The 17,500-nt window shown below is 38.6% G+C and overlaps 2 protein-coding genes across 3 annotated transcripts in view; one reads left to right on the top strand and one right to left on the bottom strand.

Moving 5' to 3' along the window:
• Positions 1-17,500, bottom strand: part of LOC137999717 (uncharacterized) — a 297,056-nt gene that overhangs the window by 91,605 nt on the left and 187,951 nt on the right. The gene's annotated exons all lie outside the window — the stretch shown is intronic.
• Positions 1,930-17,500, top strand: part of LOC137999714 (neuronal PAS domain-containing protein 2-like) — a 48,341-nt gene continuing 32,770 nt past the window's right edge. The window contains exons 1-6 of one of the 2 annotated variants that reach the window (XM_068845574.1): positions 1,930-2,314; positions 5,774-5,842; positions 7,121-7,278; positions 9,601-9,686; positions 10,187-10,276; positions 16,912-17,029. In XM_068845574.1, coding sequence (XP_068701675.1) covers positions 2,292-2,314; positions 5,774-5,842; positions 7,121-7,278; positions 9,601-9,686; positions 10,187-10,276; positions 16,912-17,029 — 544 coding nt within the window. In that variant the 5' untranslated portion in view covers positions 1,930-2,291. Of the gene's footprint in view, positions 2,315-2,621; positions 2,983-5,773; positions 5,843-7,120; positions 7,279-9,600; positions 9,687-10,186; positions 10,277-16,911; positions 17,030-17,500 lie in introns of those variants that run through there. The other variant, XM_068845575.1, reaches the window with a different exon arrangement.

The raw sequence follows: 17,500 nt of genomic DNA, 5'->3' as shown, positions 1-17,500 counted from the left end.
ATGGCGTCGAATCCGGGAATCGATCCCGGACCACATTCAGTGGTGGAGTGGAAGGCGAATTTAGGCGAGTGCGGCTCTCACCACTGCGCCAACCCTGCTCCCTTTGTATTTCACCCCTATTTACCGTTTTTTTCTAATTTATGGTGCTATAATCTGGGGAAATACCTATGAAACCACTTTACTTCCCATTCAGTATACAGCAGAAGGAAGGCTGTTAGAATTATCATGGTCTTGTTATAGTGAACATCCTTCCCCTATAGCCTGCAAAACAGTATCTTTATGTTCACATTATTTTATTTGTTACTTTCCGCGTTCGATTATTTTTTACTCTTATATAGATCAACTGGGCACACGTATAAAACTAGACTGGCTTCTAAATTATCATTTTTGCAATCCTTCTGCGATGATAAACTATGAGAAATTCAACATTCGTCTCAAGGGGGCTTTTCCTTGGAATAACATTGAGGAGTCTTAAAAAAATATTTCCTTTTACAAATTTAAGTGTTCCTTTAAAAAAGTCTATCATTACGTCACATAGTTTTCTTTATGGTTTTCCCTTTTTTCTCTCCGTTTTCTTATTTCAAGTGAGTGACCTCGTCTCTATGCTTTGTTGTTGTGTTTGTGTTTGCCTAGCCTGTCTTTTATCCTGATATACGTACCTCCCTGATTCGACTTTTTTTCCTCTTTCTTGTATAGTATTTACATATATAATTTTTTTATTCTGCCTCCTAGTTAGATTGGCTTTTTGGTTCTTTTCTGAAGGGGTACTGTACTACTAGGAGCGAACAACAGCGCTATATTCCTGTCACGGCGTTTTCACAGACCGATTGGCCACCGTACCGTATTTCAGATACGGTGGCCAATATACATTATCAACTCGGTTGATAAAACCAAATTTTTGTATACTACTTCCCCACCGACGCAGCACCACAGTTTCTTTAGAAACTACCCCCTTCATCGATTTATTTTTAGATTGAATTTCCCGCGAATGAGACTCCCACAGAAGCCCGATGGCCAATCACAAGAAGAAGTAGAAGAGCAGGCGACAAAATTCCCGGTGTTGTGGTCATCCTTTGTGTTGTATGTGACTTATCGACTTGGACTAACTCGAAATATGGTTCATATGTTCAATTGCAGTGCAAAAAGGGTCAAATTTTAAATTAAATTATTTTTCCTTCTTCTTCTTCTCTACTCTTTGGAAAGAGTATGCGGGCATATCAATTTTTGTATGCGCACGAAACGATAACGTGAAGTTTTTGCCAAGATAAACGAGTGCGCTTGCAAAAATCATAACGAGATGGATAATACAGGTGTTCCCCCTGAAAGGACGAAACACCGTTCACAAGTCAGGAAAAAGACATGTCGTCTCTTATCGTTGAAAGCCATTTTTAATGTGAAAAAGCGTAAACCCATTAATGTTAGCAATAAAAAACATTTAAATCAGATTCTTTCAGGCTATAACAGATTAACCTTCGGTCAACTTGAGTTTTCCAACTTCAGCAGTGAGATAACCAACACTACATCTGCCGGTCATCTTTTTCGATCTTTTCCTCAGGGCACGACATCGTAATTGAAAATCGCGTCGTCAAGGAAACATGTTTAAGGTATTTGTGTATATTTCTTTTCAAATATAACGGGGAAAGGGAGATGCTAAAATCTCCTGTTTCAGCTGACAACCCGAATGTTCTGCTCGTGACAAATATGTGAGTGTACACGAATCTTATGCAATCAGTTGATGAAGGCTCATGGAAAACGTCGTTTAAGTTTGAAAGAGAAGGGTCTCATACAGTTTAAATAAATAAACAAATACTGAGAAAAAAATAATTTGCAGTTAATGAAAGGAGTTTTTTGACGGATTGACTGGGGTCAAAGCTATTTTCCGGAATGTATCGAACTCGGTACGAAAACGTCCGAGTTTTTCCGGAGGTCAACGAGCTCAAATGCGAGTGTTCCGATAACTAGGGCAGCGTTATTCAGTGAATTGTGTTTATGATCTGAGTTGTAAATCTCGCTACGATTCTTTTGATCGGTCTCTTATGGACACATGTTAATAACATCATCTTACAGCTGTAAAGTCAAGTGCGGTGATGGTTTTGACCTCGGTCTGCTGTTAGGGCCCGTTTTTCCGCTGGCAGCCATTTTGGTAATCGAATTCCCTTGTTTACAATATATCCGGTGGGCGAAGCATCACGCATTTACAGCCTGAGTTGGCGAGGTTTCTCGAATGAAAGTTAAAAGAGTGTTCCATTCTGTCTTTGCATGATGAACGAGGCCTGTAATCCATCGCAAACATGAGCGAGCTTTCACAAAACGGGTGAGTTGTTTAGTGCTTGCTTGAAAGCCTTCCGTAGCTTTGATATAATCAAGTCAATCGGCTTATAACCTCCAACCTCCGACATTCATTTTCTGCTCTAGACATATCTTTTCATGTTGTTTTATGTTTAGAGTGTGACAAAAAATGCAAACTGTTATTTTGCTAATTAAACTAAGCTTAAGTTTGCGCGAAGAATACAGGTTAACTAATTATTATGCTTCGTACGTGATACAAGCTTATACTTTTCACCCTTGACCTTCTGGTGAAGTCCTTCACTGTAAATCGGTTCTCAAGGAAATTCGAACCCAGAATAGTATGACACTGTCATTTGAATCTTGTTCAACATCACAGCTGTGTCATCATTTGTTGAGTTTGACTTGAATTTTAGCAAGTCTTGCACCCATGGTTGCACTCTTTTGCACAGGAGGGTAGTTATCCAAATGAATGGAGTGGAACCTCCAGTGGTAAAACACAGTCGGAAGTGGCTGAAGTGTCTTCTTACAGGAGGTTTCCACTTACAGAGTAATTAACATTGCAAATGCATTTAGTCCCACTAGCGAAAACCCTGGGCTTACATTGTAGCTCCAGAAGAAGGTTACACTCATTGGAGGCGTCAGCAGAAAACTAGCAAAGGGTTGAACTTAAACTGAATTGCCTATTTTTCAAATGTAGGTAAAATCATGATTCACTTTGTCCTTTTGTCAAGCATTCTAATTCATACACACCATATTAACTTCCACTTGACTGTGTTGAACACTGCTAGTGATTTAGTGCCTTAATGACTGTGCAGAAAATTATTTCATTGAGTTTATTCCAGAATATTAGATATACTGTTAGCTAATGGATCAGAAAATCTACTTTAAATTAAATAGGGGATTAAGTATCACACTGTTTCAGCCTTACTCTTGAGGAATGATAAGGTAGCAAAAGAGATGATAAAATGTCGTTTCTTCATTGTTGACTAGGGAGGATAATACGGCTAGCTGTTGGACATCATGTGTTCATAAAAAAAGTGAAACCTTAGGATAACTCATATTCATTTGATACGGGTTTGATCTATGGGCTGTCAGTAATGTAATGTCTTACACGCACTTTAATGAATTTTTTTATGCCTTAATCTTTGCAATATTTACTACCATGACATTAGGGATCACTTGAAGAAAACGTTAGAGAATGCGAAGTTGGGATCTGAGTATCTTGTGCTAGAATTGTGTTAGTATGGTTACCGATTTTCCCAGGTGGGATTCAAATCTTCATGCAGCTGCTTTCCGATATTGCTGTCATTTCAGAATAGGTTCACCTTCGAACCTTGCATTCCAATATAATGATGGGTTTATACATCATCTGCCCCAATTTACAGCCAGTTGTTGGGAGTTTTGTTTGAGGCAATTCCATATCATTATCCAGCACAAATTGTTTGTAATAATAATATTTGTTACTTTCGTCCATTTGACTGTTAAGTACCGTCAGAAACCCATAAGAGCTGAAAGGTGTAACACGCGTTCACAGCTTCCGAATATTCAGTGCGAACTGATTGGTTGAATGTTTAAGTGCTAAGTACCATATTTGGAAACCCCTCGCTCTTGTTGTTCCAAATATGGTACTTAGCAAATTGAATATTCAGAAGCTTGTTTCCCAGCACACAAGGGGCCGTTACACGTTTCAACCCTTATGGGTTTCTGGTACCGTGTACGATCCTGTTGAATTCACCTGATTCTTTCAGGTGTCTATAATATAGCGACAATTGCTCAACTCATTGACTCATGGCAGTGAGACTTGACAGATTTATACTCTAACACTGGATGGTTTTACTTGTCAACTGGGGGTGTCCTGAGGTACCAGAGGAGTGAATGGGTTAAGCAGTCTCTGGCCTCCACTAAGTATTCTAGATAATTCAAAGTGTGAGGATCAGTTTTCTCTTTCGTCTACAAGCCGCACCTCAAACATAAAATAATTATTATTTCATTCATTATACAATACAATAATAATACAATACATGTACATACTTAATTGACCGCTCCCCATAGGGGCTTTTCAGGGCCATTGAAACACAACGAAACGACGAAACAGAACAACGACAACTGTTGGCTATTTACAAGTGCAGCTGGGAAGTTGAACCAGGGACTACCAGGATCAAATTCTTGAACCCGGGATCTCCGGATCTCGAGGCAAGCTCCCTAACCACTGGGCCACACTGCCTCCATACTTCATTAAGTATGATCTGTTGTGGATGACAATGCCTCTGTAGCCACATTGTTTCGTTTGTACATTAACCTGTTCATCCCTGTGGTGGCCCCCATTGGCGATTAAAATTGTCTGGAAATTGCATCTATTTTTTTGTTAATTTCGAGCCCTGCTAATGTTAGCATAAGTAAAGGTTTGTGTTGTTACAGCTATGGTGAAACAATGACCTGTAACCCTAAACTGCACCCTCCAAAATAAGTATTATCATGTAACACACACACCTATTGGTGGATTAAGTGTCTCCAATAAGCTAGATGACACTTGACACACGATACTGTAGAGAGAGAGATTAAAAAGCTCATGTTTCAATATTGTGTACAGATCCCTTGGTCAATTTGCTCTGATGAAGGGTTAACATTGGTGGTTTTAAAATCTATATACAATGTGCTCGGAGGGTGTTAAGTGCCTTTAGCAGGTCATTGTTTTACCATAACAATATTAACTGAAACAACCCAAACCTTGACAAAAATACTAAACTTACATGTGAGCTTAAACGTTATCTACCTGTAAAGCATAGTGTTTGGGCCTAATGTTAGCATTAATTTTTTTAAAATAAAAGTTTGGGTTGGTTCAGCTGTGGTGATACAATGACCTGCAGCCCTAACCTGCAACTTGCAGTTTACACAATCCAGAATGGGTAACAGAGCTTCCTTGTCTTCCTTACAGGCCAAAATGGTCTCAAAGGCCAGCCAGCCAGCCACTGATATTTTAACCTAATATTATTGTAATTCTCTAAAATGAATGTCGCAAAGTCGACAAAGAACATAACACAGCAGATTACAATGTAGCTCAAGTCTCTTTGATTAATAATATTGATTATTTCAATAATCCAGTTCGTACATGTAGTTTAAAAAACGCATGCATTAGTGTCCAGACAAAAACAAGAACATGTTGTGGTTCAGTTTTTTTCTTGCTTTGATATTTTTCAAACCAGGTCAATTTTGATTGTTCTTTGTGTAACATTCATTTCCGTAATCTGAAAAAAAAGGAAAATCATAATTCAACTGGTTTAAAACATTTTTAGCCAGGAAGAAAATTACATGTAAACCACAACATATACAACCAAGTGCTCTCGTACATAAATTAGTAACATGTTTTTGTGTTGGAAATCTTAATCATTTTCACTGTGCTTGTCTTTATGGAACTGCGTGCATGTGTTTTTTTAAGAACTCCAAACTGGTTTATTGTTATAATTTTTTCCCTTGTGTTTTTCAGGGATGACGCGAGTTTGGTCATGGGAGATGGACTGGATGATAATGACAAGGAACCAAAGAAGAAAGTAAAGTGAGTTAAGTCTAGCATTAGGTTTGTATTTATAAACTTTATAATTAACAAATTGATGTCAGTTTCTTGTGCCTCTGTGCTCTTAGATGTTTTGATGTTAAATTGTGTCATAACATTGTGAAAGTGCCTGTGGAAATCGCAATTAAGCCACTCTTTCCTACCCCCACCCTGTTGTTTTGTCAATCGGCGCAAACCTACAACTGTATCCCACACGCTTCCAACTTATGGTGTCTGATATGTGTTTCATGGTGACAACAACATCTACTGTCTGCAAGCAGGCTAACCTGGTCCGAATTTTGCACTAATCTTGCCTCTTCATTTCATTTGAACCATGTTCTAATGAAGACTTGAAACATCTCAGTAGCAAGGGAGATGCCATTGTTCCATTACCAAGAACCATTTTGTTGACAAGGATGGATGAAACTAACTTAACCTTGAACAAAGTGGCTGTGGCCTTTTTTCAAGTTTGTACATTGTTTCCCACAAATGCATTTGATGCCTGTTTGATCCATTGGCTGTCAGGAATTTTATGCATTAGGTTTATAATTATATGAAATCGGGACCTGACTATAAGCATCTACGATTAGGAAGCTCAAGCAAGGTTAATGATACAAAATAATAGTAATATTATTGTAACAAAGACCTCATGTGCGGAGATGTGTTTTTAGTTGTGTAGGAAATGAACTATTTGTATAGATGTTTAAAGGAAAATTTGAAATTAAAGTTTTTGTCAGGTACGCCTCCTCTACAGAATGGTAATTTTATTCACATCGTCATGGGAAATAAAACAGCTAGTATAAATGCATCAAAAGGTGAAGGCACATGCATGGTGTGCATGAGATTTGTTTTTGCTCATTGAACATAACATTTTTTTGCATTTCTTGTTCTTGTCCATATCCTTTTTGCTTTAATGAATTTAACTCCTTATCATCTTCAAATGCAAGTTTGTGTCACTGCAATAGGAGGCTCATGCATGTATGCCCTCTCCTAATAAAAAAATACAAAGGTATATACGTGTATTAACCCATTGACTCGATCCTGAACCGCCCCCATTGACGAGTAAAATCATCTTCAGAGTAAAAATTAATATCGTAAGTCTCAGTCCCAGGAGTCAATGGGAATTATCTATTAATTAACCCACTGACTCCCAGGGGTTCCCCATTGACAAGTAAAAAGTCTGGCCGGTTTAGGCCAGTTTCGGTGTTAAAGGGTTAATTAAGAGCCAGTCAACACCATGACCTTTTTTTGCTGAAATCTTCTTTTGTCATGAACTTGCAGATCATCTCGAAATGTGAGTGAGAAAAAAAGACGAGATAAACTAAACATCTATATCAGTGAATTGGCCAGCATGGTTCCATCATGTGTCAGCTCACAACGCAAACTTGACAAGACTACGGTCCTGAAAATGACTGTCAGTTACATGAAGATTCACAATGGTAAGAGTGGAATAAAAAATAATGAATGTACTGTGTATGGGATGAGTAATCCTTTGACGATGACGAGGAGCAGGTCTTGCACAGTGGTGAGAGAACATGCCTACCAAATGCAATGTAACCCGAGTCAGTTCCTCATTGTTTTTAGTAAAATTATTAACATTATAAGTTTAAGCTCTTAACTGGGGTTAATGAGCCCTAAGGGAGTACTATTTTTTTCCCCACTTGTCCCTTGTGTACTCTACTCTCCTCACCCTTGCAATCAAGGCTTGTCCAGTAGTCAAAAGCTCATTGTTTAGGTCAAAGTACTTTCACTTTTACAATGTTAAAGCGGTCGCCAAAGCTTCCCAGTAATTTCCACTGTGACAACATCACACGATTCTCATCTGTTTCGCCTTATGTAAACCCCCCATACCATTAGTCAGCCACATTTCAGCTTTGTTCTTCAAGCAAGTGCCTTGAATCGCACTCTTTAAGTTTCCCACCCTCCCACCCAACTGGAAGCCTTGTCTTCTTTAATTGCTGTGGCTGTGCTTTGTCATGCAAAATTTTTACGTTCTGCTATTCTCATCTGTTTTATTTTAGTTTGGTTATTTTGTCTCACGGTTCGTTATGTACATGTACATTATATAATTCCGCATGTTACCACCGTTAACTAAAAAAAAAAAAAAAATTGCTAAATACTAGGTGTGTCCTTTTACATTTCTTACTTACCTATTGGTGGCAGGGAAGTGCACCCTGGGCTGCACTTTACCCCACAGTAGGTGGGACAGCCCTCCTTGGCAATAGGTCCGGATTGCTTATTCCAAGATGGTACAACTCACCATCTGACCTATTCTCCTTCCAGGAGGGCACCCCTCTTCTGGTCCACCCTATGTTACATTCTAACGTAGGGTTGCCTCTAGAGACACCGCTACTCTAGGGGGTTCTTTTAGGGACACCGCTACCCAAGGGGGTATAGGCTCTGCCTTCCCTGCCACCCAAATTTTGCCAAAAGATAGTGATTAACATAATAATTATTATTTATTTAAAAAATAAAATAATGGATAAAAGGAGAATTTGTGTTCCTCCTTCTCTAGTTTCACAAGTCTTGCAAAGGGTGGGGGGAGGAGTAATCATCATTACCCTCAGTTGCCCATGCCCCTCTCCTGGGCATGCGAATATCCCCCGCGGCTTTCCCCCTTTTTATGTCACTGACCCTTAGGGACTCATTAACTGCAACTGATTGACAAACTGATCTACTTGATGGGACAATAATTTTAAACCCGTAAACACAAGTGAAACCCGTTCACGACAGGTGTTACAGGTTATGGGTTCAATTCAGAACCGAGGTTCCTGGATGTACATGTAACACGAAATGTACATGTAGGTTGAATTTGTTGTCTTACATGTACAGTGTACATACTGTACTTCTGTGAGAAAGATCGAGGTTTTTCTCTCTGGCTACTCCTGTTTCCCCTCTCGTCAAAATTAAATCATCGTTAAATTTGAGCTACTTTCAGTGTCTTGACCTCTTCAAAGAGCTCTCTGGTTTCCTTACTCTAGTCTAATATGTGTTAGAAACAGATTTAAACATCTACCAGTCCAATGGGGAAAACAGGCCTCACTCACTTATTTTTTGGTTGATAATACATGATTTGTGCATGTTGCTCACAATAATTACACAATCATGTATTTGTTTTGAGAACATGTATTTCTTAATGGTTTTTCACTACTTAATGTTTGTTTTTTGAAATCTATAAGCAGCACAGAGATACAAAAGATGTATTTCTCAAAAAAGAAGCAAAACCTACATGTACTAAAAAAATATTCTCTCACATGTACATACATGTACATGTAGATGTAAAATCAACTTGCAGGCGATAAATATTTTAGAATTTAGGCAAATCCAAACAAAGTCGGAAAAAGGCCTTCGGAATCTCACCTTCAAGCGCTTTATCTAACTGCGTTTTGGCTTTTCAAGATCAATCAAATTTCCAAACATAGTTTGGAAGATCAACTCCACCTCCGGAAAGTGAATGGCAGTTTTGTTTAGTTAACAGCTGGAATACCATTATGATAACGATCTTTGTAGAAGTTCTTCAGTAAAAAGATTCGTACAGATTCCATCGTGGTTGAATGTACAAATGTACTGTGTGAACCAAAGATGCTGATTGGTAGGTTACAGTGTATGTCATGCATCAATAATAACAATTGATTTAGTTTGATTGACGGCAGCCAAAAAGCAGTTTGGCTGTTGGGGCTTGAAGATGAGATTCTGCAAAATTATGAAAGTCACAGTAATGTTCACAGCCACTCTATTAATTAATGAATATTTTTATCCAGATTTGACTCTGTCCTTTCTTGGTAATGAAACTGGGCTGATCTCCTCCTTTCTGTCAAGTGAAGAGCTTGGTGAACTGCTGGACAAGGTACATGTCATCAGCTTCACCATTTTTTATTTTAGTCTAGACATGTACACTGTATCTTCTGTGATGTTCTTTTACATGCATGTATCTGTCATCTGCTTCATTAGTCTTTTAACCTGGGGGGAAGATAGGTACCTTAGAATTCTAGGGGTGGAAAGAAATGTCTAGGCATGTGCAAAACAAAATACAGAAGTTAACGATTGTTTTGAAGAGCCCTCTTTCCTGTGTCCAAAACGTAACATTACACCTGCCAATGCACCCATATCATGCAAAAATTGCACCAGGGCTCACATTTCATTGGCTATCTGTGAGTTTTTTTAATCATTTACCAATCAGGATGTGTGGTTTGTTACATGTCTTTTGATTAAATTACATGTACCGGTACCTCTTTTCTGCACTGTGTTACCTGAAAACTGCATTTCTCTTAGACAATCGGAATGGAGAAATTTTTTATGCATGTCATTGATTTTAAAACCATTTCTTTCTCTGAATTGCATTTGCAGGCGTTAAATGGGTTTTTACTGGTTCTGTCTCCAAATGGAGAATTTGTATTCATTTCAAACAGCATTGAAGATCTTCTTGGCTTGAAAAAGGTATTCATAAAAAATGGTCCCTACAGTTACACACAACACTTACTTAATATAGATTTAGCCAAGCCTAAAAGCAGAGCTCCCTGGTCATTTATTCTTACTGCCTGTACGGTTTGTGAAAATATTTCTGGTTGCTGCTTTAAATCATTTTCTTTGCTTTCTTCTATAGAAAAATGCACTGCGTAACTAATGACTTCCACGGTAAATTTTACACTAAAAAACAATATCGCATGAATCATGAAGGGATGAGTGCGACATCGGTTTTTCCAGTGAAATTTACTTTGCAATTCACCAGTTTGGCAATACCAGTAATTTTTTCTTGAACCGAATGAGTTTTAAAAGAAAACAAGCATTAAGCACAACCGCAGCGAGCAAATTGAAAAGGAAAAAAAGTCATTTCAGAGTCAACTGTCAATAGCCAGCGAATAGGAATCATGCTAAAATTTGTCAGTTCGAAGTCAAAGAAGAGTTTTACTAATGTACTTTATTCCACTTTATCTCTGAAAACAAGAGCATTTACATTTTGATGTATTTCATTGAAACATGCCACGTTGGCTTGGCACTGTCAAGAATCAGCAAAATACGGCAATGCAACCAAGAAAGGACGAACTTCAAACACGATCTGCTCCAACACTTAAATAATGTTTGGGTGCTTTACACAATCTAGTGAGATTTCCCTCTAATTTTACGAGAACTCATTTTGAATATGTGTTTATCACATACATGTAAGGGCAAAATTTTCTTGCCACTGTCGAGGCACAACGAAAAAATTTGGGCAAACAGATTAAAAAAGCACTTGTTCGCTCGCATTTTAGAGGAAAACAAACAAACAAATCAACTTTTTCTTTATGCCCAAAAGAGTACAGATAATTGTTATTTAATTCCAGTTGACAAGAAAAATTCGATTTTCAGTCCTGAAAAAAGGAAGAACGGATTAAACCACCTTTTAAAAATACGCATCCACTTTAAATAATAACAAACGGTTTAGTGCCCAAGGAAAGAATTTGTGTGCTAAGTATGAGCTATTACTGGTATTCTGTTTTGTCATTGTCGTTCTCTTTCGCTCAGTCTTTCTGTTCTAGTCATAGGTCCTCCAGGCCTCGTGTAACCTTATCAGAGCTTCTAAAGATAATTTATTATGCCAAAAATTGCAATACAGAGAAAAAAAGCAGCTCTAAGCAAATTAAAAATAAACACTCAGCTTTAAGTTTATATGCCTCCGATGCTTGACTTGAATAACTGCGTAGCCACCAGTGTGGACCACAGATATCATGATATGTCAAACTGGATTGAAACCATGCAGAAAGAAAACATCATCCAAACTGTTTTCCACCTGACAGGGCTCGAAATTAACGAAAAAATCCAGTCGCATTTTGCGATAAGATACGAAAATTTAGTCGCAATTTCGCAAATTTTAGTCGCAAAATCGCCGCGCTGCATTGTGTTGTCAGCGGTTTAGCAGAAAAATATGAGCCCGCAGTACTTCTGTGTAAAGAAACTGCTGAAAATGGCGAATGATTGAAGGAATGGAGCTGTGCACGTAACATCGAAGCTACATTACTATACAATTACGCTACCTTCAGAGAAAATTCACAGCGAGAAACAAAATAATGTCATTTATTTATTTATTTGTTTATTTTAGCAAAAGTAGCAGCAAAGTGGCAACTGCTAACCCTTTTGTTTCGAAAGAACGAAGGTGACAACAAGTCGCAAATTTGCGACTTCTCCAGATATTTTAGTCGCAAAGGGAAAAATTTAGTCGCAAATGCGACCGTATTGGTCGCAATTTCGAGCCCTGCCTGAACACGAAAATCGTTGACTGTGTAAGAACTTTCATTGATATATAGTATGGCTGTGTAGCGGCGTCGAGCCACAGAAAGCGTGCGAAAAATGAAGCCTCGTTTATGTTCAGGTGAGTTAACTTGGGTTGAGCCTGCAATCCCATCGAAAACCAGTGCCTGGTCAGCAGTCAACTTAAAAAAAAAAACAGCTGACCTCGGTGACCTTAAGCTTGAGCCTGCGATATGGTCATGTGATACTGGTCAGTGGATACCATGTTCTGACAGGTGTCAATCAAAAGATGGATGTCCAATATCAAAGATGTATGCTGTAAACTAGCATGATACTGGTCACATTGGCATACATGGAGGGGTGGACGGACGTTCATGACGTCATGGCTATAAAACCAAATTTTCTCGCATTGATGGGTTACCATATTTTCTTAACAATGGTGCTCCGCGCTCGCGTGCCGAACGCGGAGCTCTGCTATATAAGTAGAAGAATCAAGATTGACTGTACATTGTACATGTAAGTACATGAACTTTTGACTTTGGCATGAAGAAGGTTCATTGACATGTACTCTGTTGTTGTGGATGTTTTGCTAGCAAAAGTGAGAAACAATTTTTTATTGATGCCAAATTGATGGCTGTCGACTTGTTAGACAACTATATGACCATTGCTGACCGAAAAAAATGTTTTAGTTCTATGAACAGCAATGGCTTTTGAAGCCAGCAAGAGATTTGCAGTGCTTGTTGCAGTTGTAATCCGAGCGCTCAGTTCTTGCGTTTGTAGCCTGTTGCTGTTGCTGTTGTTGTTGTTCATGTACATGTACCTTCATATGTTGCATTAAAATCTGGAAAGATTTCTACACCCTTTTTAGCAGATTGGACAAGTGAGATCCCTATTATGCTGAATATACATTGTATTCATCATAGGTGGGTGGCGCTTTGTCAACGTGGCTTTTTTGGTGGCTCAGCAGACCTGCTCTAGAGAGACATGTTCTGCCACATTGTTGACATTGAAACTGAAAGATTGAGGGATCATTCAATAATAATGTTTCACCTTTCCTGGCTGCCCTTTTGACTTGCACCCCCCTGTGACTGCATTGTCATGGACAGTTTTACAACTGTCGTACATGTAAATTGTCAGTCTCCACTTTCCATGGTCACAGGCAGTAGCTTCCCAGTTGTTGTTGTATTAAAAATTACATGCCTTATTACATGTAGGTACATGTAGATCTGCACAAACTCATAAAGAGAGCTTTAATTACCATTCTTAACATACTTTATTACAGTTGTAGGTGCAACTGTTCCGGGACTGACATGCAGGCTTTGTACTATTCTTTGTATTTATCCAAGATCTACACACCTCAATAAACCCCTTCCCATAATCTTTAAGCTTCTTGTCTAGTAAGCACTTGATTTGTAATGGCGTCCATCATCTGACTTCCTCCCATGCTGACCACACCTTTGCCCAGTCCCTTCAGCCTCCTATACTTTCCTACCCCAAACCCTGCTTCCCTCAACATGAACCCCACCTCTTCCCTAATTTCTTCATCCACCTACTCCATTGTAGCCAGTCACTCCCACTGCAACCCAGTTCTTGTGCCACTTGATCTCAGCTCTACATTTGACACTGTCAATCATTGCAACTCTTCTATGGAGACCTCATGATGATTTTGGTTTTAGAGAGCCTGTTCTCTTGTGGTTTGCATCATACTTATCTTGTTGATCTCACAGAGTCTCAGTTAAAGGAATGTTGTCTGACATTGTTCAGGGCTCTGGTGGGGAGTTCCTCAAGGGTCCTGCCTTGGTCCATTGCTGTTTTCTATTTATACGAGTAGGCTTTTTGATGTTATTCATTCACAACTTTTGTCGGTACACGCTTATGCTGATGACACTCAGTTGTACAATGGATTTGTCATTTTCTGCTGATGGTATTGATGATTAGACGCTGCTTTGCTGACTTACGCCACTGGATGATAAAACTGAATAGACTTTATTGAATATTCACGATGGCCGCCATGTTGGATTTGCTATTATCGTACAAATTAGGTACAACACAAGGGCAAACAACACAAGTTCGAGAAGTTACAGTATAACGAATATGTTAGCCACACTGATGATTTGTTTCGCGTTCATTGAATGTTTATCACCTAAGTAGTTAAATGGAATGATTACACAAGTTACTTCAATGTTTTTTTTAGTGAAAAATGAGCAGATAATGAAACAGAAAGTCAAAATTTCAAAGGCAATCAAAGATATAAAAATTAATTATTATGAAAGGTACTTAATTCTAAAATAATTCTAAAAATTAATGTACTTTTAGCGATGATATTTCAATATTTGGACGTATATAAGGAACATGGACCCCAGGAACATGGACCCCAGGAACATGGACCCCAGGTCCATGGACCACCCCTGTGGACCCAGTCCATCCATGGACCCGGTCCATGGACTACCCCTGTGGACCACCCCTCATTTTGTTAAGTTACAAGCAGAAAAATCTTTAGATGAAAGAGAGAAATGATTATTGCACTTATCTGGACAATTTAAGCAGTGACCCATGACTAGGAGCGAACAACTCCTATATTAAGCCTATGTCAAGGCAGTTTTGCGGACCAATCTACTTTTAGACTACCTTTTCCGCTAGAAACAAAGAAAGTTCCTGTTCTGTGACAGCAGTAAATCACGGTCTCTAAAAACGTTGTTCCTAATCCTAGATATGGGCCACTGATTTAAGCAATTGTCTCTTAGAGACACCTACATGTATGCCACCTAATATGTAGTTGACCACTTCCCTAGTGGCTTTTTAGGGTCAATGAACAACACTTTGTTTTGCTTTTTCACATAATTATACCTACATGCTACATGGTAAATGCTCGCATGATATGTACACGCAATCCTACGAACAAAGACCCTACGCAGTTAATTAAGGAGAAAAAAAAAAAAACAAATGACGAAATATTTCTTCGGCCATTACAGGAACCTACGGTTTATTGTCCTTATCCGAGAAGACATAAAGAGAGTCTAATCATTTGCAAATGTCATTACAAAGGCAGCATTTTCTCCTCAGTTATTTGAAGACCCTGATTGTTGGTCCGTCTGAGTCCGATGCTCAACCACCTGAGCCAAGTGGTCGGCTGAGTCCAGACCTACCAGCGTGGCATAAGACAGGCCAGGCCAAAAAGGCCCCAAGAGGACGACGTATGCAAAACATAACTTGCACCCAACTGACTGGTTACATAATTCAGTTGATAGAGCATTGCACCGGCATCGCAGATGTCATGGGTTTCAATCCCCTTGAAGCATCCTGCATTTTTCATGTCCCTGTAAGAGCCAACAATTGTTGCTTAAATTGTCCAGATAAGTGCCAGGATGACGTATCTTTTTGGTCTGAGGATTTTTCTGCTTGAAACTGTACAAAAGGAGGGGTAGTCCACAGCGGTAGTCCATGTACCGGGTCCATGAAGGGGTCCATGGACTGGGTCCACAGTGGTGGTCCATGTTTTGTATACATCCTCAATATTTCAACAAGCCGATTTTCCGCAATTTGTCTTTTTTCCAATGTTTGCCCCCCAGCATAACACATGGCTAATTTGCATGACAATTTGAAAACCAACATGGCGGCTATCATGAATAAGGCCTATTCTTATGTATTAGTATGCGTCAACAATAAATTATTAGCTAAAGTTTCATTTGATACCATCAACATTGGATCTGATACCATCTCTTTTGTTACCGCAGCACGGATTTTGGTGTTTGGTTTGATGCCAATTTGACAACGAGCAATGACATTAGGAAAACCTCACTTTCTTCTTATAATTATATACCTGACAGTAGGAAATTCCTGTCCCAGTCTTCAACAGAAAAATTTGTTCATGCCTCTATAACAAGCAGGATTGATTACTGTAACAGTCTTCTTTATGGATTACCGGATAACCTTATTTCTAAGCTGCAGCGCATTCAAAATTCATGTGCTCATTTACATGTAGTTTGGCCATTACCGTAGTTGTGTCATGTGAGTCCGCTTTTGCAAGATTTACATTGGCTGCCTGGTAAAAAGCGTATTTTATTTTAAAATTATTTTAATTTTTTTGAGATTTTACGCGATGTAGCTCCCCCTTATCTTCCTTGTCTTATTTCATTCAAATTCCCTTCATGTTATAATCTTCACAGTGCTCTTGGCAGTACTCTTCTTCCATTTTTTTCCATTCGATCGTTCAAAACTTCAGGCGATCGAGCTTTTATGTTTGCGGCTCCTAGGTTGTGGAACGCTCTACCTTGTGACGTTAAATTTTGATGTACAGCACATGTATCACAACTCTATCCACTTTTAAATCTAAACTTAAGACGTTTCTTTTTAGGCAAGCATTAGATTTTCATAGTTAATTAATTTTTTTGTGTGTTTTTATCCATGTTGTATTTTATAGCCAGTAGTATTCTAAAGCCCATTTGAACATTTGTATGGAATTTGCGCTATATAATTTCAAATTATTATTATTATTATTATTATTATGCTTGACAGACTTTTTTTCATCACAAGGCTTTGATTTGTATTGTATAAAAGTAATTTCTGAAGACTTTACCATTGAGTTGTATTACGAGAATGGGCGAGTAATTGGTAAAAATTAGTAACACAAAGTGAACTCCACTGCTGTGACACAGCCCTTTTAAGCAAACCACCTTTCATTCCAATGGCTAATCCCACTTTTCTCTCACCTAGTACCTACCTACAAAACTGTACCTACCTACCTACCAAATACATCCTCATTTTTGCCCCATACAATCCTTTCTTCCATTTGACTTCCTATCCTTGCAGAGCACCTATGGTAACTTGGAGTTATTCTCATTTTCTAGGAAGAATTGATTGGTAAGAACCTGTCTGATGTGGTGCACCCTGAGGATAGAGATAGGATCATGCAAGAAGTACTCTTACAAGGAAGAAATCAAATACCTGAGCTGCATACTGAGCTAGGTACATACACTATGTACACTGTCCATTCATTTGAAGCTGACCATGAAAAAAAAAATAGGGGTAAATTCAGTCAGTTTAAAGGAAAAGAAAAAACAATTAGTCAGAACTGAAGGGGCACAAAACATGAGGAAAATCTTCCTTGGTTAGCAAGTTTCCGCCAATATTTATGCTCAAGTGTTCAGCTTGGTTTAAATACACTAACTGTAAAGAAGACGAAAAGTTTTAAGCATCGACTGTCAATCTTTAAAGATAAAAGGAAAACCTGCAGATGTGAAAGGGTCATTCCTCAGAACCATTCTGCAACTCTGATGTCCCCCTCCCCTTCCAAGTTGCTCTGATACCCCATGTACATTAATGTTTAATAGTTCCAAACCACTCTGGACTGGAAAATTATTTTTAATTGATTAAGTGATCAATGCGGTGATCCCAAGTAGGTGTGTCATCAATTGTTTTTCTTTAAACAGTCTCTTG

Source organism: Montipora foliosa, chromosome 4, assembly GCF_036669935.1.
Source record: "Montipora foliosa isolate CH-2021 chromosome 4, ASM3666993v2, whole genome shotgun sequence".
Lineage (NCBI taxonomy): Eukaryota > Metazoa > Cnidaria > Anthozoa > Scleractinia > Acroporidae > Montipora > Montipora foliosa.
The sequence above is the reverse complement of the archived record's forward strand: the minus strand, read 5'-3'. Positions and strand labels throughout refer to the sequence as shown.